The sequence below is a fragment of the Artibeus jamaicensis genome, unplaced genomic scaffold, assembly GCF_021234435.1.
Source record: "Artibeus jamaicensis isolate MK-2021 breed Jamaican fruit bat unplaced genomic scaffold, CSHL_Jam_final contig_851, whole genome shotgun sequence".
In the NCBI taxonomy this organism is placed as follows: domain Eukaryota; kingdom Metazoa; phylum Chordata; class Mammalia; order Chiroptera; family Phyllostomidae; genus Artibeus; species Artibeus jamaicensis.
The window spans coordinates 712,793-739,858 of NW_026521986.1; the positions used below are offsets into that span (position 1 = coordinate 712,793).

Sequence of the window (27,066 nt, forward strand, 5' to 3'; positions counted from 1 at the left end):
GTAAAGCCAGGCCCAGGAAACTTTACCCGGGGTAACAGACGAGGCGCTTTACGGCGACGGCGGCTGAGTGTGAGCCTTGGCGGTGGAGGCGGCCGCGGCGGTGAAGGAGGCGGCGGCAGCGGCTGAGGAAAAAGAGGAGTGGCGGCAGTGGCGGCGGGGACCTGTGCCGGGTGAGCCCCACGGAGGGGACGGGGAGGGGCAGCGGTGACAGGGCTGGCGGATGGGCCCGGGCAGACGAGGACGGTGGCCGGCTGAGCAGCTGGGCGGCGCTGAAGAGCGTGAAGGGGGTCGGGGGGAGCCACAGAATTGGGGGAACGCCTCGGTGAGGTACGATTTCTGCCTTTGTTTCCCCCACCTCTGCTGTCCCCCGCCCGCCGCCCCCTTTGCTCCGCGCTGGTCGGCCGGGTCTCATGGCCTCCGCTCTCGGTTTGTGTCGCCTCTAGGATGGCGGAGGTACCGCCTGGGCCTAGCAGCCTCCTCCCACCACCGGCACCTCCGGCCTCGGCAGTGGCTGAGCCCCGCTGTCCCTTCCCGGCGGGGGCCGCCCTCGTCTGCTGCAGCGAGGACGAGGAGGACGACGAGGAGCACGAAGGCGGCGGCGGCAGGAGCGCGGCGGGCAGCGAGGCGGCGGCGGCGGCCAAGGGGCATCCGTGCCTCCGGTGCCCTCAGCCGCCGCAGGAGCAGCTGCAGCTCAACGGACTGATCAGCCCCGAACTGCGGCACCTCCGGGCGGCCGCCTCTCTCAAGAGCAAGGTTTTAAGCGCGGCCGAGGCGGCCACGACCACGGCCACCCCTGACGGGGGCCCCAGAGCGACTGCAACAAAAGGATCCGGGGTCCACTCGGGCGAGAGCCCCCCTCACTGCCTCCCCAGTAATGCCAGAACTGCGCTCCCCAGCCCCGCAGAGGCAGCGGCGGCCCGCAATGGACTGGCGGAGGGCGCGGAGCAGGAGGAGGAGGAGGAGGAGGAAGACGAGCAGGTGCGGCTGCTGTCTTCATCCCTGAGCGCCGGCTGCAGTTTAAGAAGCCCCTCAGGCCGGGAGGTTGAGCCTGGGGAGGATCGGACGATACGTTACGTCCGATACGAATCCGAGCTACAAATGCCCGATATCATGAGACTGATCACCAAAGATCTGTCTGAACCCTACTCCATTTATACCTATAGATATTTTATCCACAACTGGCCGCAGCTATGTTTCTTGGTAAGTGGGATGGAGTGAAAAGAGGGTGAACCCAGCAGAGAGACCCAGGCCGCGCAGGGCAGGGAGCGTGAGGGCAGAGTGGCAGTGGCTCTGCGCTGCGTTTCAGATACCTGACGTGACGTGGAGTGCGTGTTCGCGCTCCTAGGTATTTAATGAAACTTCGGAAGGTGAGACCTCTTGACCTCAGTTAACTTCATACTGATGTAAATGCAACAGGCCTGTACGGCGTTGGGTGTTGGGGGTTTTGCATCCTGTTTGCATTAGCTTATAATAATGTTTAACCTCTTTAATTACCCTTCCTCATTCTCAGAGTACTTTGCAGTCATTTAATTTGAACATGATTCTGTTCGTTGCAGACCTTATTAATCTCTCAATTACAGCTATAATCAGGGAAGGGTGTATGCATAAACTTGTTTTGGTGAACATGATTGTCAGTAAACTTACTGTGGTCACATTGGAGAATTAAATCTTACAAGCGTGTTCTATCATTATAGAGATTGTTTCTTTTTACTTCCACAGGACAATTAACAGTTTGTAGCCAGCTTGCTTTCTGGTGCTTGATTGCAGAAGGCGCTATTCACACTTCTGGTGGCTGAAAAACTGAAACTTGAACAAAATACCTTTTTGCGAAGTGCAGGAAACTAAGTGTGAAATTGTTACTCAATTCCATATCCAGATACCTGTCTTTTTCCAAGTGGGTTTCTAGGGGGAAAATGTTTCCTTTTTAATTTTTTTAACTTACTGATTTATTATGTTTTGAGAAAAACTGGTCATAGATATGCCTAAATACTAGTAGTAACACTACACTGGCTTGTGTGAAGTATAATTGGCAAAAATTTTTATGTGTGTGTAAGTCAAAAAAAACCTGGCTACAAATAAGCTGAACAAGTTTTTAAAACTTTACACGGTAGCTTCTTTCCATTTATATTTACCAATTTCATTCTGTTTGAAACCTTTTACTTAAATATTAACTGCAGATACATGCTTTGTATCATGTGCTCACAAACATGTTGTTTCCTTTGAATTTTACTGAAAGGCAACATGCTTTTAAGGAGGATTTTTATGATATGTAAAGGGAAAAGCCACTGCCACTGTTTATTGTTTCAGCATCGATTTAGTTGCACTTGGTAATTCCCTGCAAGACGTTTTAATGATACTTCAGAAATCCATCTTTTTCATTCTGTAGTTTAGTGGTAATCTGAAAATATATCCTTAGCATTGTAGTTCTACTATTTTCTGTGTTCACTTTGATAAACTTCAGTTTAGTACACTTGTTTTAATCGTGGAAACTCGTTTATATTCTATGAAACTCCTCTTAGGATTCTAACCATTGTATCAAAAAATGGGAAGATGATTTTTTGCCACTGTTACAAATGTCATATCAAATGCCATCGTAATTACTAAAAATTACAGACTTATTTACTGGTAAATTAACCCACAGAAGTGAACAGTTGAGTTACACTTTAGACTAAAATAGTATATGTGTTTCCGTTAATTTCAGAAAATAGTTGGGTATATATAGGAGTGGGCAAGAGTAGGTTTAAAGTTGTAGATATGTGAAACAGTTTATTGTTGTATTATTTATTAATTATTGTATCACTGTTCATATGAACAGGTGTAAGCCTACTTCTGCCCACCCTAGTATATAATATTTAGTAAACTTTTCAGTTCTGATAGGGCTCTCTCAACTTGTCTGCCATTTTAGACTCTGGAAAAATGAGTATTAGTAAACTTTAATTTTGATTTTATGTAGACTCTTCCCAGTTCACCAGTTATTTTGTACTTTAGCCCTTGAGAGTCAGTTTAACATAAAATTCTGAATATCTAGAAATGGAGATATGCACAAGTGGTTGACCTATATAGGTTTACTGGTGCAAATATAATCTAGTGGTATGGAACAAAACAATAGCCAGACAATCAGAGGCCATTGTAGTGCTGGGGCCTTTATATTGGCATTTTAAATTTTTGAATTTCCTATGAGAACTAATATAAGACAAATTTAAGTGTACGTGTTTATTTTAAGTCATATCATTTTAGAACTCTAAAGGACCCTAGAGATAATCTAGCTCAACTTAATTTTTTTTAATGCGAAAAAGTAAGGACCAGGGTGACTTTACAATGTTTAAATCTCTAGATATGTAGTGTAGGTAATGCTAGAACCTAAATCTCCTGGCCTCATGGAAACAAGAACCTGAAAAATGATATAACCTTGACCCATTCATTGAACATGATTGTCACCAAATTATACTTCATCAAGGGACACATTGTTCTTACCAAAATCAATCTCAGTGATGAGAAATCTCCAAACTGTCTCTGGTTTTCATGAGTAACCTGTAATGGATTAAACAGAATTAATGAGGTTGGACCTTAGAAAATTGCCAATACTTGATTATATTTGACTAAAAATTACATTTGGTTATGATTCTTCCTAATAATTGTAATATGTGAAAGAGTATTATACAAATGGGAGGCACTGTCAGTTACTGTATACTTAACTAATTTCTCACTACATCTTTTGAGTTGATGGTATTTTTAGTTGTAGGTGTGATTTTGAACTTCTTATTACCAGTGATGTATAGTGCTTCCGTTTATTTGTTCTAAGTTTAACTTTCCGGCTTCTTCTGGAAACACTTCTTTCCTATCCTATTTTTAGTGTTCTGGAATTTAGGAATCTCTAATTCACACAATTTCTATTTTTCAAGTACTATAGATTGTTAAGCCTTTTGGCCTTTAGAGTTATCTTAATTAACCTTGCTGGAATTTTTCAGTTTCCATCTGAAAAAAGAACATGTTTGATACATGAGTTCCAAATGTATGTGCAGAAACTTTTTGGAAAAATTGACGAGCAGTTTAGTGATTCTTGTAAGCGTATATTTATTAGCAGTTTATCAGGAAAAAAATAGCATTGAGCTTCCTCACTTCCAATATCCTATTAGTAATAATATGTAAAAACAACTTGGTTTTTGCTCCTACAGATTTTTAATCAGAAAGAAATCAATCTAGTCCAAAAGGGAACTAATATGCTTTGTTTGCTTTTTGCTTCCTTGGTCAAAGAACAAAGAAAATTTGAAATTTCTAATTTGAAGGAATTGTCCAGCTATATTATATCTGGTGGTTTTAAATTTTTCCTCTTTTGGATGGTTTATTAACTGTGAAGAATAGCTCTTCTATAGTTTTGTATTATAGATTTATATAGCTTTCCACTTTCTCTAGCTAATGAGGTTAGGTCCAAGTTTTTTTAATGTACTATTTGTTCTGTGACATTACACACACTGACACAAGCACATACATATTTTTGAAGCGAGTTTTCATATCAGAAAATGCTGTCGGAGTTCAAACAACTCTTGTGTATATTTCATGTCTTAATATAGAAAGAAATTTTAGTTTTCAAAAGATTTTGAAAGCACCAGATTGATTTATTATGATTGAAAATGGAAATAATTTTAGAGGTTTATTGGCTCAAAATAGGGCTGTGTGATAAAACAAATTAACTAGTGTAGATTGTTGAATTTCCTATTCCTTTAAAAGGATTTTCCTGACCTAGTTGAGGTTGAGGCTTGCATGAAATGGATTAAAATGATCTTGCCTAAAAGATTTGTCCACAGTTTTTTTTCTTTAGCCAAGGGCTTTTAATGCATTTTATAAAATGATGAACTAAAACAATCTCACAACAAATTTAAGTTAAAATAAGTAAGAAGTATAAATTGGACTCTACTTAATCATCTTTAACCCATTCCTGTTTTTTGTTGTTGAAATAATTTCTTCTGAAAAGTCAGTTTCATTAAGAAAATTTTAATTTTAATTTTAATTTTTTTAAATGAAGACTCTGCAGCAAACAAGTATTTCTCACTGACACATTATTAAACAATTGGAGTTGTTTCCTTATTTACATTTACCAGAATACCACACTACTGGAACTTTCTATCAGTGATGGAACTTTTGAAACATTTTGAGTGGTGACACTGGGGATCTTAAGGACTCTGGAGAGCTGTACATTTTCAGTAAAATAGATAGCTCTCATATTGAGTTCTAGGTAATCTGTGAGCTGTACAACAATGACTCACACTGCCAAGAGTGTCCTAAAAGTGAGACCATCATATCTCTAATCTTTGTTGTACTTCAGTAATAAAAACCCCTTGGGTAGGATCTAAGGAATACCTTAAAACAGTCATTTCTCTGAAAATTTTTTACATTTTTTTCCCTGATCAAACTACTATTTGGCTATAAATATTATGTCATATCTTTCACTAATGCTTTATTATAATTAAATTTTAAATTATTGTACTCTGCTGATAATTGTTTTCATAGTATTTTATCATTTTAACGAATAGACTTTTAAAAGAAACTATTTTTACATATTCTCCCTTTCCCAAGTCTTAAATATGTAGGTCTTTATTACAAATAATTGTAATTTTAAATCTCTTTTAAAGCTAATTATAATTAGAACCCTTTTATAAGATACTAAAATATTTGTTTATCTTGTGGAGTTCTTGCTCTCCCCCTCCTCGTGTTTTGATAATAAGCAGAAGAAACTTACGTTCTAAAGACTTGAAAGATTTTAAAACTAGAACATTTGAAGGAGCTTTGGGATTTTTGAAACTTCTCTTCTGCTAGAATTCTCATTATTTCTTCTTCCCTCAAAAATGCTGACCGCTAGTTGGTTGCTGTTTCCCTGGGTGCAGTACCTGATGGCAGTATGTTCTTCATAACTGTTTGTTTATTTTTAAGGCCATGGTAGGGGAGGAGTGTGTAGGTGCCATCGTTTGCAAGCTGGACATGCACAAAAAGATGTTCCGCAGAGGTTATATAGCGATGTTAGCTGTGGATTCCAAATACAGGAGAAATGGCATTGGTAAGAAAAATATTATGTCACTAAAAGAATGTATTAAGTTATTTTTCTTTTTTGTTTTTGAAGCAAAAGACTTCAATGTAAATATGTAGAAATGAGCATGATGCTAAGATTGTTTTTATTTCAAACTATTTCTAAAATGTTTTTATTGAATTTCTTATTGATTTAATTGTTTGAGAGATTATCTTTCTAATAAGTAGCAGGTGACCATTTTTTTGTTGTTGTTGTTGATACTATTACAGATGTCCCCCATTCCCTCCTGCCCTGTGGCCTTTACCGAATTGTCTGTGTCCACGGGCTATGCCTGTATGTTCTTTGGCTAATCTCTTCCATTCTCTCCACACCCACTCACCCCCTCCACTCAGAGATCTGTCAGTCTGTCCCATGTATCCATGCCTCTGGTCTTGTTTTGTTTGCAGGCGACCTTTTTTTTTTCTCCAAACATATTTTTTTATGTTCAAAATGTTTTTTTATATACTAAGTGCTGCAATTTTTGATAGCATTGTAAGAGCACTTATCATAGCCCTCAAGCAGCTGTCTATACTTGGGTGAAGTGGGCCTCAATGAAGACACAATTATGGAGAAATTGTTAACCATTATTTAGTACTAGTTGTCAAACACTATATATTAACAATTCAGGGAAGACCTGCAAAAAGAATTTTTTCTGTTCCCAATCATCTCTTTTGTGGGTCCTCCTTTTTTGCCAGTTTTCAGTTAATCTTACAATGGCCATTAGAGTCACCAGGGTAGTTTAAAAACAAATACTTGGGAAGCTTCCCCAGGTGACAGTGATGTAAGCCTGTCCCAGAGTTTAGGAACTACTGGCTCTTTGTTCAAGAAGGAAAATCAGGTAGATAAGCAGCTGTCTGAGTATGTCAGATTCTGGGATATACTGAAGCTAAGTTAGTATTCATGAAAGAATATTTGATGCTGTAGCAGTACTTAATTACTAGCAGTTTTGTCACTTGCAGGTTTTTTCCCCGACTGTTAGTGTTATTGTCCAGTTTAAGGCAGAATCTTAGATATCATGGGAAATTATTATGAATAGGTTTACTTACTAGATTAGGTTAAACCAACTTACAATGTTATAATTTACCACCAAGATTTTTAATGAATCAGGCCTAATATGTAAGCCAAGTTTGAGGCATTGATGCATTGAAAAGAGCTGATATGAACTCATGGCAAATGATAGGCAATTGGCTATTTCAGAGGGCAGAAGCCAGTAGCCGGAGGGCTGTATCCTAGTCCTCAGACATTTTGTTTGGCCCATATAATGCATATTTGCTCATGTTTTGAGAATTAAAATATTTCTTATAAAATGTAGATTTCTTTCTTCTCTTAAAATCACATTTGACAGTTGTTTGCCCTTTAATGTACCCAAATATATCTAACCCTAAACTAGGATATGTTTTGCTAGGCTTTTGCAGACATACCTCTGACATCATTTGGGAGTGCCAGACTTTAGTGTGCCTAGACTCATTGTAAGGTTTGTAGGAACCAACCCAGTGTTTTGTGCCTGCTTTAAGTCATAGCAGTTCTGGTGTGATGTTTGGCAAGATTGGTTCAAGGGTCATGTATTGAGTCCTGGCCAGCTCAAGAGGTTCCTGGGTTGCTCGACTGTAGCATATCTTGCTTTTTTCTTTTTTCCCTTTTCCCTTCAAACAAAATAGTACAAACTCCTGCTTGGAGCAAATGATTACACCTGAGAAAGAGGACTATGTTAGGACTGAGGTTTTTCAAGAGGAGACTTACTATGTTGCTATGTGTAGGTTCTATTGGCCTCTCATTTTAAATCTGAAGTTTTTCTCACTTTGATTTTAGATAATCTGTGTATCTGCATTCAAGGTAGAATTCAGCATTTGACATTTCTGTGCCTATTACGATATTATAATTTAGGTATCTTTAAGAAACTACTTACATTTTTCCTTCATTAATACTCAGATCTATGTTCTAGGTACTAACTTGGTTAAGAAAGCTATATATGCCATGGTTGAAGGAGACTGTGACGAGGTAAGTCTTTCTAAATGTTTAAGACCTTTTATCCTGGGCAGTATTCTACTGGGTATTTTTTATAAGTAGCCCATAATAATTGTACTGCAGGTTTTATTACAGACTATTACTATACAAATACAGCTTATAGTGAAATTATACATTATTTAAACACACATGAATTTTGACCTAGAATAAATTTTAAGATGGTATTGGGAGCTAAAATTTGTTTTGTGTCAAAATGTAAAGCTAAAATCTTAGACATTTTAAGTAAATAATTGATACTCAGAGGAATTGGTATTCAGAGGACTTATTATCAGTTATTTAAGGTAGCTCTTTTTGCAAACCTTATTGTAATTTACTTGCATTTAAGCCTTATTTTCTCTCTAAATATTTTTTTAGCTGTTGGCTGTCACCTCATATTTGAAAAACATCTCTTAGCATTAAATAATGATAATGCTTGGTGGGGGGCAAGACAACCACTTTTTAAATGTAGAGCTCTCTATATATTAACCTAAGAGCATCTCTTTTCAGCTTGTTTGTAAGGCCTGATGGCAAGTATAATTTCTTTGTATGTTGTAGCCCTGGGCTTTAAACATGGTAGATGTTCAGTAAATAATTGTAATGGTTGGGAATGTTAAAATTTACTATTGAATAATTTGGGAAAGAGTGAATTAGGGGAAGTATAGCTGTCCATATAGCAATGAAGACTGAGAAAGAACAAAGTTGCATTTTTATGTATAGTAATTTATGAGCAAAACAAGTGACAGTTGTCTTTGTTATTGGAGGGCAAGTGTGCCTTAGAAAGTTTACAATGTATTTGAAATCAGGTATTTTTTTCCCCAACAGACTGACATTAATAAGTTACTTGTCTTGGTTACTTTTTTTAAGTTGTTTCTTTTTTTTATTTGTACAAAATCTAGACACAGTCATTAACCATTTTGTGTGTGTGTGTGTACTTTGTTTTATAAAGTCTCTTTCACTGTCTTCATGCTCTTCAGCTCTTCATTCATCTTTCCACTTAAAACTACTATTAATCTTTCGATATGCATCTTCCTATTTTCTAAGCACATCTGTATGCAAATGTGTAATACTTTTTTTATAAAAATCTAATCATAGTCATTATTTGTAATACTTTTTCCATTTAACTATCTCATGAACACATTTCCATGTCAGAATATAGAGATTTACCACAGAGTATTCTCATGCTTCTTGTTCACATTAGTTTGTATTCTGACAGATCACACTAAATGGTGGTTGTGTGTGAAGGCCTACAGACATACTAAGCAGCACAGAGAAGTCCTGGGATTTAAGGATATTTAATTTTACTCCAAATAAGATAATTACACATGGTGGAGGATCTCATATTGTTCGAAGCTTTTAATATCAAAAAGTAAAAGGTACAGTGACCTTGATAATTTACATGGCTGGTAACTAAAATTTGCATACGTTTATGAGTATAAGTCTGTGTATTTGGGCCATAGCCGCACTGGCTTAAACAGTTCATCAAGAAGAATGTCAAGCTTTGCAAAATAGCATGTAACAGTTGGGAGAAACTTTGGTGTTGTGAGACCATGTTTTGGTCTCCTACTGCTACTGAGTAGAGTAGTTTCCAGTAAACAGGGATGCTATGAGCAGGGAATATTATGTTCCTTATGGTTACGCCTTTTCTGAGTTATCCTAGTTAGGTACCTGTGAGACACGCTTCACTTAACTGATCAAATATTTAAATAGTATTGGTTTTTCTCTGAAAGATGGGAGGAAGGATATGGAGATTTTGGTTATATTGTTTTAGTCTAAGGTTAAATTCTAAATTAGTAATATATTTATGGTAGAAATAGCCTTTTCATTGTGGGCCTAAAAACTTGATTCTGATCGTATTTCTTTTGAAACAGTGAATAGTACTTAGACTGAAATGGGAATGGTTTCATGAACCTATTCTGGTTGTGTGGTTTTAAATAGATGGTTTGTGCAGTGTGAATAGCTCTGCCTCTGGATTAGACTCTTTCATGCTTTAAAAAAATGTTCAGGTAAAGGATTTGCTGTATGCAGGGATGGAACTCTCATCTACTCTTTATAAGGGTTTTACTTTCCCTTTCATTGAGTTTTAAACCATAGCAACAAACTCTTCTATCCCCCCCCTTTTCTTTTAATTTTCTAAAATTTTAATTGTATTGTATTGATTATTCTATTACAGTTATCCCAATTTTCCCTTCTTTGCCCCCCTCCATCTAGCACCCCCACTCCCTCAGGCAATCTCCACACTTTTTTTGTTCATGTTCATGGGTCATGTGTGTAAGTTCTTTGGCTACTCCATTTTCTATACTGTACTTTACATCCCCATGGCTCTCCTGTGACTACCAATTTGTACTTCTTAATCCCCTCACCTCTTCACACATTCTCCCACACTACCTCCCATCTGGCAATCACCAAAAGGGTCCCCATATCCCTGATTCTGTCTCTGTTCTTCTCGTTTGCTTAGTTTGTTTTTTAGATTTAATTGTTGATAGATAGGTATTTATTGCCATTTTATTGTTCATAGTTTTGATGTTCTTTTTCATAAATAAGTGCCATTAACATTTCATGTAATAAGGTTTGGTGATGATGAACTCCTTTAGCTTTTTCTTGTCTTGGAAGCTCTTTATCTGCACTTCAGTTCTAATAAACAATATCTTTGCTGGGTAGAGCAGTCTTGGCTAAGTCCCTCCCTGCCTTTCATGACTTTGAATATTTCATGCCAATCCCTTTTAGCCTGCAAAGTTTCTTTTAGAAATCAGCTGATAGTCTTATGGGAACTCCTTTGTAGGTAACTGTTTTTCTCTCTCTGCTTTTAAGATTCTCTTACCTTTAACCTTTAGCAGTTTAATTATAATGTATTTTGGAGTGGGCCTTTCTGCATCCATCTTGTATGGGACTCTCTGTGCTTCCTAGACTTTCATGTTTATTTTCTTCACCAAATTAGGGAAGTTTTCTTTCGTTATATTTTCAGGTAGATTTCCAATTTCTTGCTCTTTATTCTTTCTGGCACTCCTATGATGTGAATGTTGGAATTCTTGAAGTTATTCCAGAGTCTGCTTGTAATACTCTTGGGGGGCAGTTTGGAGTCTTTTGTCTTCTTACTGTTCTGACTGGTTGTTTTTTTATGTTCTAAATTATCGATTTGATTTTGGGGTCCATCCACTCTACTGTTGTTTCCCTGTAAATTGTTCTTTATTTCACTTAGTGTATCATAATCATTTGTTTCTGTTGGATGATTTTTATGGTGTTAAGGTACTCAGTAAGTTCCTTGAGCATCTTTATAACCAGTGCTTTGAACTCTGCATCTGATAGATTGCTTATCTCCATTTTGTTTAGTTCTTTTTTTGGAGTTTTGATCTGTTCTTTCATCTGGGCCATGTTTCTTTGTCTCCCTGTGTTTGTTTTTATGTATTAGGTAGAGCTGCTATGATTCCCTGTCTTGACAGCATGGCCTAACATAGTAGGTGTACTATAGGGTCCAGTGTCACAGCCTCCCCTATCACCCAGGTTGGATGCTCCAGGTGCGCCCTTTGTGTGGGCCTAGGACATCCTCCTCTTGTAGTTGAACCTTGATTGCCATTGGCAGGTCAGTGGGAGGAATTTACCCAGGTAAGTCCATTTCGAAGACTGGCTGTGACCACTAACTGCCAGCCTTTGCCCTCCATGGAGGATCAGATAGGCAGGGGCAGGGGAGTGGTGCTCCAATCTGGTCTGTAGCTGTCCACTGGGTACACAGGCACTGGAGTTTCCTGTGTGGTGCAGGCCAAGGTCAGCCCCAACCTGTGTCCTGCCTGGAGCCTTCCTGCCTGAGCTTAAAGCAATCTGAGATGGCCGTTACTAGTTCGGGGCTTGGGGATTCCTGGGCAAAGTCAAGCTGTAAATATAGGCTGGCTGCTGGTGGTGCTGGGCCTGGAGCCATTTAAGAGATTTGGGGGTAGGGGATTATTGAGGCCAGCTATTATTTGTTTGATAGGGTTTAGGAAGTTGTGAAGCATGATCCAAGACCTGTCATTCATATGAAAAAGTCACGGTTAACAGTTTGGGTGGGTCTGTAGGTTGGGTGGGATGGCGCCTCAGGGAATCTCCAGAGTAGGGCGCATAGTGTTAACCAGGTTGGTGGATTCTTACATGTGTCTCCCACTGGCTCTGTGGCTGTGTGGGGAGGGGTCAGAAAAGGTACTGTGGCCTCTGCCCACTTTTCTACCTGGGCAAAAGCTGTCCCCCAGCTCTCTCTTTGATACCAGACACTTCAGTCCCTCCTTGTATGCCACTGGTGCCTTTCAAGTTGCTACCCTGGTGCTGAAGCTCAGTCTGATTAAGTCCATGTGTCAGCTCTTTAAGGCGAACAGCAGTTCTACTAACTCAGTCCCCAGTGGTTTTTGCAGCCAGAAGTTATGGGGACTTATCTTCCTGGCACTGGAACTGTGGGGTGGGACTGGCACTCCTCACTCCCAAGATAACCCTTTTGAAGTTTTATTCACCATGTAGGGATGTGGGACTGGCGGTTCTGTGTGTCTGCCCCTCCTACCTATCTTGGTGAATATGGCTTCTTGAATTTGGTAGTCAGATTTCTGTTCGACTTGATTTCTCACAGTTCTTAGTGATGGTTGTTCTATATTTAGTAGTAATTTTGATGTGGTTGTGTGTTTACCTATGCCACTATCGTGACCAGATATCTCTCCTTTTAGTTTTTTATAGTAGTGTGTTCGTTGGTTCCACTTTCTATTGCCATTTCATCTTGTTGGGTTTATTTTCTTCCTCCTGTACTCCTTTGTAACTACTTTCTAACTGATTATTTGCTTGAACTGGTAGCTTCTTGGTCCTCTGCTTACTAAAATACTTCTTGGTTTAATGTATTAGGTAGAAATTCAAATTCAAATACCAACAACCTCTTTAATTTATTTTAATCCTTCTGGACACAGTCCCTGCACCTTCTCTGATTTTCTTGACTTCCCTTTTTGTAATATAGTCAACCCCACTTATCTGCAGTTTGCTTTCCTGTTTCAGTTACCTGTGGTCAAGTGTGGTCTGAAAATATTAAATGGGAAATTTCAGAAATAAACAATTCATAAGTTTTAATTTGCCTGCAGTTCTGAGTAGCATGTTGCAATCTTGCACCGGCAGTATGCTGCTCCATTTGAACCATCCTTTGTCCACTGTATACAGGCTGTGTATTTTACCTGTCCTTTAGTCATTTACTAGCCATCTTGGTTATTAGATTGGCTGTTGCAGTATTGTTATGCTTGTATTCGAGTAGTTTTTATTTTACTTAGTAGTGGTGTCAAAGTACAAGAGCGGTATGCTGGCAATTTACATATGCCAAAGAGAAACCATAACGTGCTTCCTTTAGGTGAAAAGGTGAAGGTCTCAGTTTAAAAATTGTATGTTGAGGTTGTTAAGATCTGCAGTAAGAAAGAATCTTCTACCTGTGAAATTGCCTAATTTATAAGTGAAACTTTATCATATGTATGTATGTATGTCTGTATGTGTAAGAAAAAACATACCATATGTAGGGGAGGGGACGACCCATGGTTTCAGGCATCCACTAGGGGTCTTGGAACATATCCCCCACAGGTAAGGGAGGACTGCAGCCCTTCACCTAAGTTTTCCTGTGCAGAGTGTGTGTCTTAGCAACTAAGGAGAGCAGAGATACTTTTTTGTGTTTACTTCTGTGCTCTTAGGGTGGCATTTATGATAGAGTGTGTGGTTCTTAGAAGTACTCTGTTGAACCAGTGTTTGATGAGTGATTATTTCTTTGTTTACAGTATCTTATCTGCACCTCCTTTCTAGGAACAGCATTTGCTTTACTTATTTTCGTACATAGTAAGATGGAAAAATGTATCCTGGAGGGTTAACTAAGTTGTTAAAATACCTTTTGATAAAAGCAAAATTATATGTAAAAATAGTCTTGTATAAAATTCATCATTTTGAGGAAAACTCAGAAATTATAATTCTCTAAGAATACAATGAACAATTGTGAAACATAAACGTGATTTTACTTTCATTAATTTACACTAGCTTTCCTTTTTTTGATCCCCATACTTTTTAAAAATATTTATTTATTTTTAGAGAGAGGGGACAGGAAGGAGAAAGAGGGAGAGAAACATCAGTGTGTGGTTGCCTCTCATGTGTCCTCCACTGGGGACCTGGCCTGCAACCCAGGCATGTGCCCTGACTGGGAATCAAACCGGCAACCCTTTGCTTCACAGGCCCGTGCTCAATCCACAGAACTACACCAGCCAGGGCTTCCTTTCTTTTAAAGTGTTAAGGAATTTTGATAAATTCTCAGAACAACATTTGAGAAGGGTCTTAAATGACCTTTTCTACTACTTAGGTTGTGGTGCATTTTTTAAAAAATTATTCTTACAAAAATAGATATAAAATATATGAACCTATTAACAGATACATTTGGAAACTTTACAAAGCCCTCCCATGCACATCCAGGCAATTTTTACTTTCTATTCTATTTGCAGAATTTATGGCCTTGAGTCATGTATATATTGCTTTTGGTTGCCACTTGTCATTTTAAGATAAATTCAGAGTAAGTTAAACCAGAGTTAGTAATCATAGAGTTGAAATGTATGTATATATTTTGTGGATTAGATTTTTGCCCAAATAATAAGTGATATACTCTTCATATGTTTTTATTTTTCTTCACTGACTTTCCTAACTTTTTATATCAGAATTAGACATGTTAAAACAGCTTATTAACTAAAGATCTTTTCATTTTTTTATATATAGCTTGACTAAAAAATTACAGTATCAAAAAAAACAAGTAGATTCATTGCTACATAAATAAGAAATACATTACCCATATTGCTGATCTAGCCTAAATTTGTTTACATCCTATTCTCTAAAAGGCCTGTTGTGGCTACTAGAACAGATGTCTTGGGTTTATGTTTTACATTAGGGGAAGTAGTAAGGAAAACATATACAAATAGCATGAGTGAGTTTCTGAAATGTAATTCTTAGAGTAGTCTTATGTACCTAAAATAATGAACCCGCTTGGTGGCCATGTAATCAATCCGATGTATTTTTTATGAAATAATTTAGAATGGAGCAGGTGATTAAATAGCACGAACAGTGCTTTATTTTTTTAATCTGTATGTGTCTTTGATATCTCACCTCCGGAAATTAAAATTTTAAAACTATTTTCAGACTTAAGGTGTGATTACTATGATATTAATACTCAGTACTAATTCATATGATGAAAATACACTGGAATCAAACTTCTTAATAGAGTGGAAGTGTGCACTGTGTGACCTTAAAACATTTTTAGTTGACCAACATCTTCCATTTCCCCCTCCCCCAAGCTCCTGGCAACTACCATTCTACTCTCTGCTTCTATGAGTTTGACCATTTCAGTTTCAACATGTAAGTGAGATCATGCAGTACTTGTCTTTTTATGTCTGATGTATTTCACTTAGCATAATGTCCTCTAGGTTCACTTATGTTGACACAATGTCGGGATTTCTTTTCTTTTTTTAAGGCTAAAAAATACTCCATTGTGTATATGTGTATATATATATATACACATATATACATACTACTTTTTCTTTATCTTTTCATATCTTAATGGACATTTAAGTTGTTTTCATATCTTGACTATTGTGAATAATTCCATAAAATGGACATAAAAGCTCACATAGTGATTTCAGATTCTGATTTCAGTTCCTTTGGATGTACAAGTATATACCTAGAAGTGGGATTGCTGGATCATATGATAGTTTTATATTTAATTTTTGGAAACCTCCATACTGTTTTCCATAAAGGCTACCAGTTCACATTCCCACCAATAGTGGCCTAACTTATTTAAATAATCTATTACATGTTAACATTATCATACATCTTATGATAATGTACAAGATGACTTTTAAGGTTTCTGTGTCTAATAATTGTATGTTTAACATTTTTAGTTTAACTGGAAACACATTTTGGCTATGAGACTGAGACCGCTAGGTCAAGAACAGAGTAAAATGGGGTTATTGAATCTATAAGGATTTTGGGATGAGTTTAGCCTAACTAAAGATCTGGGTATGAGAAGTCTGGCTTCCAGATCTATCTTCTGTCACTTAGTATAGTTGTGTGATTGTAGGCAAGGCATTCAACTTTTTGTGGCCTGTCTCGTTGTCTATGCAGTATGATGGTAATTTAATGTTAAAGGGATATTATGAAGAGCAGTGAAGGTATTTTCAACAATATTAGTGTCAAGTAGCCTTTGGGATGCCAGACAGTGAGCTAGTGCTTAGGTTCCAGCAGTGAAGAAGCCTGTCCTCCCTCCAGCAGCTTCCAGGCTTTGTATTTAAAAAGCTTTTCTAAACTGTAATGGTTTGGCTTAGTCTGACAGTGGTTTGTTGCTAAGAGAATTCGTGGAACTTCACTGTAATCCTTTTTTTTCCTGTTAAGTAGAATTCAACTTTGCCAAGTTTCTTTAGAACCAAAATAACCTCATTATCCATTGGCTTCCTATGTAATACTCTTGTGATGTGGACTAAAAGAATAGTTTTATAGTGAATTTCCAGTATAAACCCACATCCTCTTTTAATATAAGGATATAAGTGAGTTAGTATTAAAAAGTAGTTATGTTTTTCTGGCATTTTCTATTATGTCAAATAATAGATGAACTCTTTGTTTAGAAAATGTGAATGTGTCAAGAGAATCTTCATTTTAACTAAGGTTAGCCCTTTGTGTAATCTTTTTCTGTGTAATTTAAAACCTTTGTGTATTTTATGTAGTCATGGTTAGCTGCAGATGTTGTGAATATTTTATATTGCCAAATATTAATGAACATGGACTTAGATCTCCTTTATAATTTCTTAAGTAGGTGAGAGCTCCCATTTGCTGCATTGTTTTTACTTTGGAAAGTAATCAGGAGGAGACATAGAAGAGTGGACATTATTAAGCTCTAGTTCAGATTTAAAGACTGGCCCTGAGCTTCATTTATTTGTAAATTGGAGATAATATTTATTTATAGGGTTATTGTGAAAATAACTGACAAATGCATGTATAATGACATAATACATGTAAAATGCTTTACATAGCACTTAGTAACCCTTTAATAAATATTACCTAATTAAAAAAAAATCCTGTTACTCCTTTTAACTTCTTTGAAATCAGTTCCATGTTTTGTGCTGTTGTAGCTTTGTTGTTTCTCATATTAATTGCTTTGATTTAACATTTTAGCTGTAAGTAGGTGCTGGCCTAAAACAATTCTAGAGAGTAACCAGGAGAATTATTTAGAATTGTATTGACCAGACTGGAGTGTTGGACAGCATACATTACTGAAAATTAAATTCTGTTTTTTGAGAGCAGAGAGAAATTGTGGACTTTTTACTTACCTTAAACCAGTGTGTTTGCTCTACAACTTTTTATTGCACGCCTTCTTAGGAACATTTTCTCTTGATCCTGCACTATTAATTACTTGTTCTTAGATTTTTTTAAAGTTTGTATTTGGCATGTGATTACTTATGTAATATGAAAGGTGCTAAGAACATATATGTTACAATGAACAAATGTTTCAGAGATTTCTGTGTGTCAGGCAGTATGTTAAGTGCAGAGGAAGAAGCTATGAAGGAAGTACCTGTGATCAACTGCCCTTGCTGGGCTCTCCCACTAGGAGATATGACGTAGTCCTTAAATATTAGATGAGAGCAGTTGAATAAGGAGTAGTGCGGAGTGCCATGACATTATATAAAAGGAAAGGGACGTAACTCCACTCAGTCTGGAAGTGACAAGCTAAGACTGAAAGCAAGGAGGATAGGAAGAGCATTCTTTTTATACAGAGTATATGAAAGGTGTAAGGTAGGAAAGATCTGGGTGGATTCCAGAAACTGAAAGTTTAGTGTTGATAGTGGAAAACAAAGGGAGAGATGTAAAGGTGGCAACGTAAATAGAGGCCAAATTTTGTTTGGCCTTTTAGGTCTCTTTAGATGGGGTGTCAAACTCACTTTCACTGGGGGCCACATCAGTTTTCCCAGTTGCCTTCCAAGGGCCAAAATGTAACTTTAGGACTGTATAGATGTAACTACTCCTTAACAGTTAAGCGAGAGTTCAGCGCTGCCACCAGATAGAAACAAGGTGCCAGGCCCGATAAAACAAGGTGGAGGGATGGATTCAGCTCTCAGGCCTTGTGTTTGCCACCTGTGCTTTAATTTTTACTTATGGACTTTATCTTGGCGACAAGCAGGGAGTTAACAAGAGCATTGATCACACTACTTAGAGAGAATAGAAGACTTTTTGAGTTAGGAGGCTCTTGTACTTAAAGTTGAGGGCAGTTTGTACTAGAGTGTGGTATCAATGGGGATAGAAAGAAGAGGATCAATTTGGGAGAGATTTGGGAGAAAATTGAAAATACTCAGTGCTTGTATGTATGTATGTATGTATGTATGTGGGTGGACAGGAAAGAGGTTCCAAGATGACTCCCAGGCTTCAGGTTTGAGACATTGGTGGGGTGGATATCTTATTACTGATGTGGGATGATAGAGGAGGAATTGACCATGAGTTCAATTTTGTATATGATGAGTCGAGGTACAGTCTTTTCTGTGTGATTTGCATCTTTTGGTTGAATTCTAGCTTGAGTTGGAATAGGAAGAGATTCAAAGGCCTCAGTTGGGCCTCTGTTTATGTTTTGCCCTTTTTTATTCAACTTCAAACATCTGAGGATTATGACATTCATACAGTAATTGGATCACTGTTGATAATTCTCAATGAGGTAGGTTTAGAATCAATAGAAAAGCAAATAGAGCTATGAATATGAAAGGGTGGTGGGATAAATGATGTTTGGGTAGAGGAGGATAAAATAAATTAAGGAAAGAAAATCATAATATTCAAAAGTATCAGTTCTACATTTTCAGGTCCTTTGCTTCAGTAATACTAAAAAAAAAAGACATTAATACTTTATGTGTTTCTCTGTCTAAAGTGTCAATATTTGTAATGTCAGATAGTGGTTCTCAGAATTTAGTTCCCTGACCAGCAGCACCAGCATCATCTGGCAGTTTTTTAAAATGCAGATTCTTGGCCTTGTCTAAAACCTACTCAGAAATTTGTGGGGTGAGACTCAGAAATCTGTATTAACAAGCCTTCCAGGTACACTAAAGTTTGGATACCTTTGGTCTAGGCTCAGCAAGTTTTCTTTGCAAAATGCTGGATAGTTAATATCTAAGGCTTTGTGGACCATAGGTCTCTGCTGTAACTACTCAATTCTGTCCTTGTAAATTGAGAAAGAAGCCATAGATAGCCCTCATGTAAACAAATGGGGTTGGCTGTGTTCCAGTAAAACTTTATTTACAAAAACAGGAGGTGGGCACATTTAACCCAGCACCTGTAGTTTGCAGACTCTGGTCTAGGCTCTAGACAAGTGTGGTAGTTGTCACCAGGACAAATGATGATGAACAAGGGAAAATAGGAGCTGGAGGTCAAAGTGAATACTTTCAAATGCTGGCTTATTTTCTTAAAGCATTGATTGTTACTTTTTTTCTTTTTATTTTTGTCACACTATTTTTCTCCACAGGGAACTAATTTATCTTTGTTTTAGTATGAAACATATATTCTCATTACTAAAAATTCCAAACATCACAAAAATCAATAGATCAGAATGAATATATCTGTGTTCCCACCCACTTGCCCCAAAAAAGAATTGCTGTTAAACTTTTGATGATTATGTTTGGTTTTTTCTGTGTGTCATTAATAATTATTGTGTTGCCGTCAGTTTTTAAACAACTATGGTATGTTTTAAAAAAATGTCATCTATTGTTTATAAGTGATATGTCAAATTGTGAAATTATAAATTAGTTTCAAATATATAACATTATAACTTAGTTTTTCTTATTTTTTGAAGGTTGTTTTGGAAACAGAAATAACGAATAAGTCTGCTTTGAAACTTTATGAAAATCTTGGTTTTGTTCGAGATAAGAGGCTGTTCAGATACTATTTAAATGGAGTTGATGCACTGCGACTTAAATTGTGGCTGCGTTGAGAAACTGACATCAAGGAACAACTTTCCAACCACGCAGAATCGACCTTTGCATGCAATGCAATTTGTACAGAATTGCTTTGCAGATGGATTTAGTAATTTCCATGCAGTTCTTATCTGTCAGTGTCTCATTGAGTGTCGCACAATATTTGTTGCACTTTGGCATGGCGCATTTGTTCTGAATTAAAAGAGATTGTTTTAAACTTAAAGAGTTTTTTTGGTACCAACAAGATGTGCCAGTTGATAGCCAAGACTTGTTTGTTCATTTGCAAAGTCGGCTGACAATGTTATTTACACAGTGATCATTTTACCACAGAACCAGTAAGTGGAACATGCTTTTTGTTCCTTAAAAAAGCCAATGTAGATTGTAAAAGTCTCTTAAGTATTCTAACATTTCACGTGAAACCTGCCATAGTTTTCTGAAGGGGGTGGGGGAAAAGCTTCAATTTTAGGGTTTGTTTTTTTTTTTTTCAATATTAAATTTTCCATTCTTGAATATTGGTACCTCAGTGATTAGTGAATGAAAAATTTAGGGTTGGGTGTGTCTTACAATGAGTAAAGATAACAATTACATTGCGTCTGCCAGTGCCTGTGTAGATAAGTATATTTGTCTTCATCTCTAGTTTTTAAATGCATGCTACCTTTTCCTTTTTTAAGGCCTTTGCAAGCAAACTTTGTTTTTATTTAAATTCTAAATTTGATAATAAATTATTTCAGATTTTTATAATTTGGATACTTTTTCCAGGTGAGTGACACAGTGGTTTACTTTAAAGTAAGACGTTGAGTCTACTTGGAAAATCTTTGAGAAATGGCTCAAAAGGGGTGAGAAAAGTTGATGGAGCCGGGAATTACTGGGTTTTGGATGCACTTTTCTTTTTTGAGAGTGAGGGAATTTTTGGAAAAGAATAGAAAATTAATGTAAACTGGTATGATTTTATTTAATCAAAATTATTGCTAAGCTGTGAAGAACAGCTTTACAATGTAGTTGGAATTTTTTTCCCGCCTGATTAGGATTCACATTGCTTTCATTTCTTAACATGTTTCGGCTTTTGGTTCTTGGTCTTGGAAATAAATTTCAAGGTGCATTGTATCCACTTTAAACTGATTTTATATACTTGCCACTTATTTGAGCAAATTCTTTGAAGAGCTTTGCTTAGTTCCTAGAAAAACAAATGGGAGAAATGGAAAATTTTTTGGGGGGAATGCATTCTTATGGGTTCTCAGTAGCCATCACCATGTTTATCAGTTACACCATGTTTTGGCCAGTCTGTGCACTGTAACAAGTCTTAAAGTGAAATTGCTTTTAATTGAGTCAGGAAACCTGTGATGGATAATTTATTTAACTGGAAAGCCTCAGTATCCATGGGAAAAAAAGATTCATTCTCTGTGAAAATGCTTTATAGGAATCTATGTTTTTTTCTTTAATTTGGATATGCTTTACTTCTGCTCTAGGATTTGGTTGGAATTTTATTTTATGACTATAATTACTGTATTTTTAAAAACCCTACCTCCGTTAACAGTTGGTAAAAGCCCCCTTTCAGGAAAGTTTGCTGTCTCTTTTTTTTTTTTTTTTTTTTTTTAAGGAAAGCTGCTCTTTGCTCAGTGTAATGTCTTGAAAGTGAACATGATAAGTACTTTTAAAATAAAGATACACAGATTTGGTGAAAATAAAGTCTTTTTGCTGGTGGGGTCATTTATAGTTTCTTATTTTTAAGAAAACTTTTTCCTTACCTTTTGTATTGCTCTTGAAAGTTTAATGGGCAGAATTTTGGTTACATTACAATACTCAGCTTTCCAGCTAACCATTTTGAGGATGTTTTTGGTCAAACTTAATTTGGGCTGTAGCATTTAAGAATACCAGTCATTGTGATGCTTGTTGTTTTTAATATGAGGAGAACTGAACTGAAACAGTTCAGTAATTACATTATCAGATTTTATCTCACTACTTTATATTTGACTTGCTGGTTCATAGGTAATGATTGTTGATGAATGTACATTTGCTTGACTCACTAATGGGGACAGTTTTAAAGTAGATACATGCTGGATTTTCACTTCAACCATTATGTTTTCGGCAGGTCGTCAATGAAACCATCACTACTGACCTTTTCCCCCAGCATTGACCAGGTTTTGCTGAGTTGACTGGGTGTTTGTAAATATGACCTTAACCATGTGACTAAAAAGTCATATGGTTGCCATATTGTTAAACTGGTGTATGTTGAATAACAGCATCTATTTTATGTCTTTAATTGGGAAAGCAAAAATTGCTCCCTAAAATTTTAACCTCTAACATGATCACCCAGTACCAGAACCAAATCTCTTGCATTTGAAGGGGTATTGGTATTGTGCTTTTATTTTTCTTCCGTAATCTTAAAACAATTCTATTGAAAATTGATACAGTGAGTTCACTTGGCTAAAACTGAGCAAAATTGGTGCAACTTTCTTTTAAAGGGGTGCTGCCTCTTTAAGACTGACTGTACTATCCACTGACACTGGTTTGGCAGTTAATACTGCTGAACATTTTTTATACATGCTACCATGAAGCTATATATATGTTAGTGTTGAAGAAGCTAACGGGTATACTACCATTTTTGATGTGTGGACTGATTATAATTTTCCTTATGTTAAAACTATTCAAGAGAAGTCCACAGATCAGAAATCAGACAGTAGTGTTTGAAGTTGAAGCCAGCAAAATTTTAAAAAGAAAGAAAAATTACTATTGAAATCGGTTTTAATATTTTCTGCCTCTTCCCCAAATTACCCTTTCCACTTGCTTGACAAATCTTTGTAAAGGAGTTCGTTTGTCACGTGTTTTAACTTTACCTTGCCCTGTGTTATGGTATTGGCTGACATGTATAAGACTGGATGCGTATATTATGGTGTCTAAAAATCATGAAATTCATCACTTTCCAGGAGCATAGATTAAAAACAAATTGGTAGTGCATCAGAATTTTCAGTGCACCATGACATCACTACAATGAGTGCTATAATGTTACAGGGCTTTCAGGTTTGTAAAGACATAACCATAAGTTATATTGACGTCAGGTATGAGTTGAGTATCTATAAAATATCACGTGTATCTCAAAATATTGGACTGCTGTTTGATGACTGGATATTGCTGCATAAGTTTCTTCTATTGTCCCATATCCTTTTGGAGAGAGAGAGATTTAATGGGATTTGAAATGTGCAAGCTGTCTAAATAAGATGCAGTCAAATAAAGTATGGTTACGTTGTGTTTGCATTTTTCTTTCAGATACAGCTGTGTTCATTTTATGCTTGAGTTGTCTTACCTACTAAGAACAAAACCTGAGCAGTCTATCCTGTTTCTGTTTCCTGTCTCCCATCTTAGAGTTGTTTGGAAGAAGTGCTGCATAATTGTTATCCCTGCTTTGTGTTCTGACACAATTAGAAAATAACAACATGAAGTGGATTTTCCTAAACGTATTCAGTTAGTCAACTCATATGTCAGATATCAATACAAATGAGCATATTAAATCAGAACTTTTTGTCCTTGTTCCATAGCAATTTATTCTAAGAGAGTTTTTATTTTAATTTTCTATTTTTAATAGATTTTATTTATTTATTTTTAGAGAGAGGGGAAGGGAAGGAGAGAGAAAGAGAAACATCAGTGTGTGGTTGCCTCTCATGCACCTTTTCCTGGGGATCTGCCCTTACAACCCAAGCATGTTCCATGAGTGGGAGTAGAACCTGCGACCCTTTGGTTTGCAGGCTGGCACTCAATCCACTGAGCCACACCAGCCAGGGCCTAATTTTCTATTTTTGTTCATACTTAATTTTTTTTACCCTTATTAAGACCCTAAAGTAAAAAAAACATTATATAAAGGGCTTTTTGTCCCATTCTTGTGAGTGACTCTAAATATGGTATTCATATATGCTTTCATTATCAAGATTTATGGACATTAGTAGAAGAGATCTGTTTTAATCTTGACTTAAATTACTTTTGTCATGCATACTAAATTTTTTTAATGGTCATCTTGTGACAATATCTGAGTTTATGTTTTACTTGGTTCTTACATAGAACTTTAAATACATAATAAATTATCTAAGTAAGGACCAGAAAATTGATACTGTTCTTTCACAACTGTGAACAGAGATTAGTATTCAGCTCTAGCCTAGAAATGCAGTGATACTTTTAAACACCTTTAAGAACAGATGGGTTTGAAAATTCTCAGGAGCATATGGTACACTGCATTCTCTTCAGATCAGTGCTGTCTAATGTAGCACTTTTTATGATGTTAGAAATGTTGTGTTCTCCAAATGCTAGCCCCTAGTTAACATGTAGCTCCTGCGCTCCTGAAGAGTGGCTAGCATGAAGAACTGAATTTCTAATTTTCGTTCATTGAAATTTAAGTAGCTACATATGGCTAGTGGCTACTGCAATGGGCAGCATAACTTTAGATAGCATTTAAAGCAGCAAAAGCTAAGGAAAGCATTTTTTGTATAGGATTTTTAAGGCCACACTACTGAAATAGGAAACAAAAGGATCATGATTAAAAATCATCTGAGCAAAAGAATATAGCTGCACTGTTTATGTTGACAAACTTTCATTAATACACTATCTGAGTGACACCACCTCACTTCCTGCCCCTGTTATGTAGTACTTCTCAGGAAAGTAGCCTTTTCCAGTTTTTATTTGGAAATTCCTTGGGTTGCAGAGATACACAGATTCAAGTGCCAAAAAAAAATGGTTTCTGATGAGATTGTCGTCTTTTGCATTAAAACATTTTACATAGTTAAGCATAATTTTCATTTTAGATGAATTTGAAATCTTTACATCTCTAAATGAGGTTGATTTTTCATTACCAGTGGTCAAAGTGGAATATGGAAGAACATCATATTTGTACTTTACTCATTAATCATTTTTTAAATCCTCGGAGATCGATCATGCTGATGTGAAGGCAAGTGGTTTTGTTTCTGAGAGAACCAGATTAATTTTGCTGTGTTCTCTGGCCACCCTGTGTCACCCTTGATTCTGGTCATCTAGTAAGTGACTCATCAAAAGGGCAGGAGTGGGAATGGGAGTGCCAGGCTTAGTACAGCCCCTTAACACTGGTGGGCCATCAAGGCCCATGTCCTGTTGAGAGCAATCAGTGTTTAATCTTCATGTGAAAAAGAGGAATAACATCACCAAAGTGCCAAAATAGATCATCTGCTTTAAAACATGAAAACGCAGGGGTTATAATGTAGTAAGGTTTTAAAGTGCTAGGAAATAAGCTCATTTTTAACGGATTTTCATGACTACCTCTTAGGTATATGAATATATCAAATTTTCTAATACCTCAGTTCTCTGAGAATCTATGTACACTTTGTAAGCAAAATAACTTATCATATGCTAGGGCAAGGACCTGGTTTTTAAAGAAATTGTATAAAGACATTTGTTGTGTGGTCAGTCAATCCGAAATTTCTTGAAGACGTCATAGTCTTTTCCGGTCCCTTGACTGACGTTTCTTTTTCAGTAAACATACTTAGTGAGATTTGTGCTCCAGGAAGTGTGTACCCTCATTTGTTTTCTTAGAACTGCAAAATTTTGTATTTCTCATGTTTTACTTTCATACCAAAGAAACCCTTTTTAAAAGCCAGCAGGTTGCACTAACAAAAAAAAAAAAGCTTGCTCCTTAAATAGGCATTCTTAAGAAGTTTTATTTAATTGGGTTTAAGTATTTTTCCAGAGGAAAATAATCTTCAGTGTTTAGTTAAAGCCATTAGTAATAATTTGTAAAAATGCATCTTTTTTTTTTGAATGCACTAGCTCCATTAAGGGAACAATATTGACAATGTTATGGAACTTCTGTATTATAACCCACAATTGCATAAGTGTTTTGCAAGCTGATAGAAGGTAATTGCTAAATTTCATGTGTGATTGTGAACTATTCAGGGTTCAGTGCCTGAACATTGAGTGGATTGACCTCTGTCATTTTTAGGGCCAGGTTCCCATGATTGTACTTGGTTATTCATTTTAAAGAGGCTGAACCTGTTGTCTTAAAGCAAAACCTGCTGCCTTTAAACTTTGCTACCTCCCTCCCTTCAAATGTGGCTGTTAATAGTGACTCTGCACAATTAGCTAGCATTATATTTGATTTTATTGTGAATGCAAATAAAATTATTTTAACTCTAAGTATTGACTTAACTAGGTAAAAGTAAACTGATTTCAACACTATCTTTGACCAAGTCTACCTGATAGTTTACAATAGTTTGCAAGTGAAGTACCTTGTTACGGATGTGAGCATTGTGTCTGAGTTATTGTGGAAATGATAATTTTCTTCATGTTGGGAATGGATAATGAACATTCAAAGGGTTTATTTTCATACTGATGATACTGGGCAAGTTTTTTTAACCTCTCTGAGCCTTTAGTGACAAATACCTGGAAAGCTTACTGTAAAGAATGACATAATTTATATAAATCACCTTAACAGAACCTAATAGCCTAGTACAGTAGTACAGAGTAAACAGTAAATTATATATAGAGAGATAGGTAGGTAGATGGTATTTTGGTATAGGGTTTTATAGCACCATTTAAATCTCAAGTCACCTAATTATTACATTAGATCTTTTGAGAGTATCGCAGAAGCAAATGAAGAGAAGACATTTTGCCTTTTTATGCGGAGAATATTAAAATACGTAGACAAAAGTATACAATAATTTTCCACGTACATAACCAGGCCCAGTCCCCATGGCCAGTCTGGTGCCATCCAGTCCTCACTCACCTTTCTGGTATTTTTTCCCAAATGAATCCCAGACAGATTTTATTTATAAATATTTTTAAATGTACTTAAATGGTAATATCTAATTTTTATTTTTAAAGTTAATTTTATTTTTTATTTATTGATTTTATAGGGAGGAAGAGAGAGAGAAAGAAACATTGATTTGTCGTTCCATTTATGCATTCATTGGTCAATACTTTTATGTGCCCCGACTAGGGATCAAACCTGCAACTTTGGCATGTAGGGACAACAGTCTAACCAGATGAACTACCCAGCCAGGGTGTCAAGCCTAGTATTGAATAACAATACCATGATACACA

General features: G+C 36.7%; 1 protein-coding gene across 3 annotated transcripts; it reads left to right on the forward strand.

The window, feature by feature from the left end:
* The first annotated feature begins 2 nt into the window (after positions 1–2).
* NAA30 (N-alpha-acetyltransferase 30, NatC catalytic subunit) lies at positions 3–23,276 on the forward strand. Of its 3 annotated transcripts, XM_053673349.1 has the most exons (6): positions 3–170; positions 444–1,200; positions 5,929–6,052; positions 8,004–8,059; positions 15,370–15,430; positions 19,893–20,017. In XM_053673349.1, exons 2-6 carry the CDS (start codon positions 445–447, stop codon positions 19,919–19,921), a joined length of 1,026 nt encoding a protein of 341 aa, XP_053529324.1. In that variant the 5' UTR covers positions 3–170; position 444; the 3' UTR covers positions 19,922–20,017. The 3 variants fall into 3 exon arrangements, with proteins under 3 accessions (XP_053529324.1, XP_036995614.2, XP_036995605.2); XM_037139719.2 differs by lacking the exons at positions 15,370–15,430; positions 19,893–20,017 and adding an exon at positions 9,279–13,934 and having other exon boundaries at positions 4–170; XM_037139710.2 differs by lacking the exon at positions 15,370–15,430 and having other exon boundaries at positions 6–170; positions 19,893–23,276.
* The last annotated feature ends 3,790 nt before the right edge of the window (positions 23,277–27,066 follow it).

Excerpts from the sequence above, each read along its gene's own strand:
- NAA30 (XM_037139710.2), top strand. The coding sequence starts at position 445 with ATGGCGGAGGTACCGCCTGGGCCTAGCAGCCTCCTCCCACCACCGGCA. Across the intron at positions 1,201-5,928 it reads GGCCGCAGCTATGTTTCTTG|GCCATGGTAGGGGAGGAGTG; the intron begins GTAAGTGGGATG and ends TTTATTTTTAAG. Across the intron at positions 6,053-8,003 it reads ATACAGGAGAAATGGCATTG|GTACTAACTTGGTTAAGAAA; the intron begins GTAAGAAAAATA and ends TCTATGTTCTAG.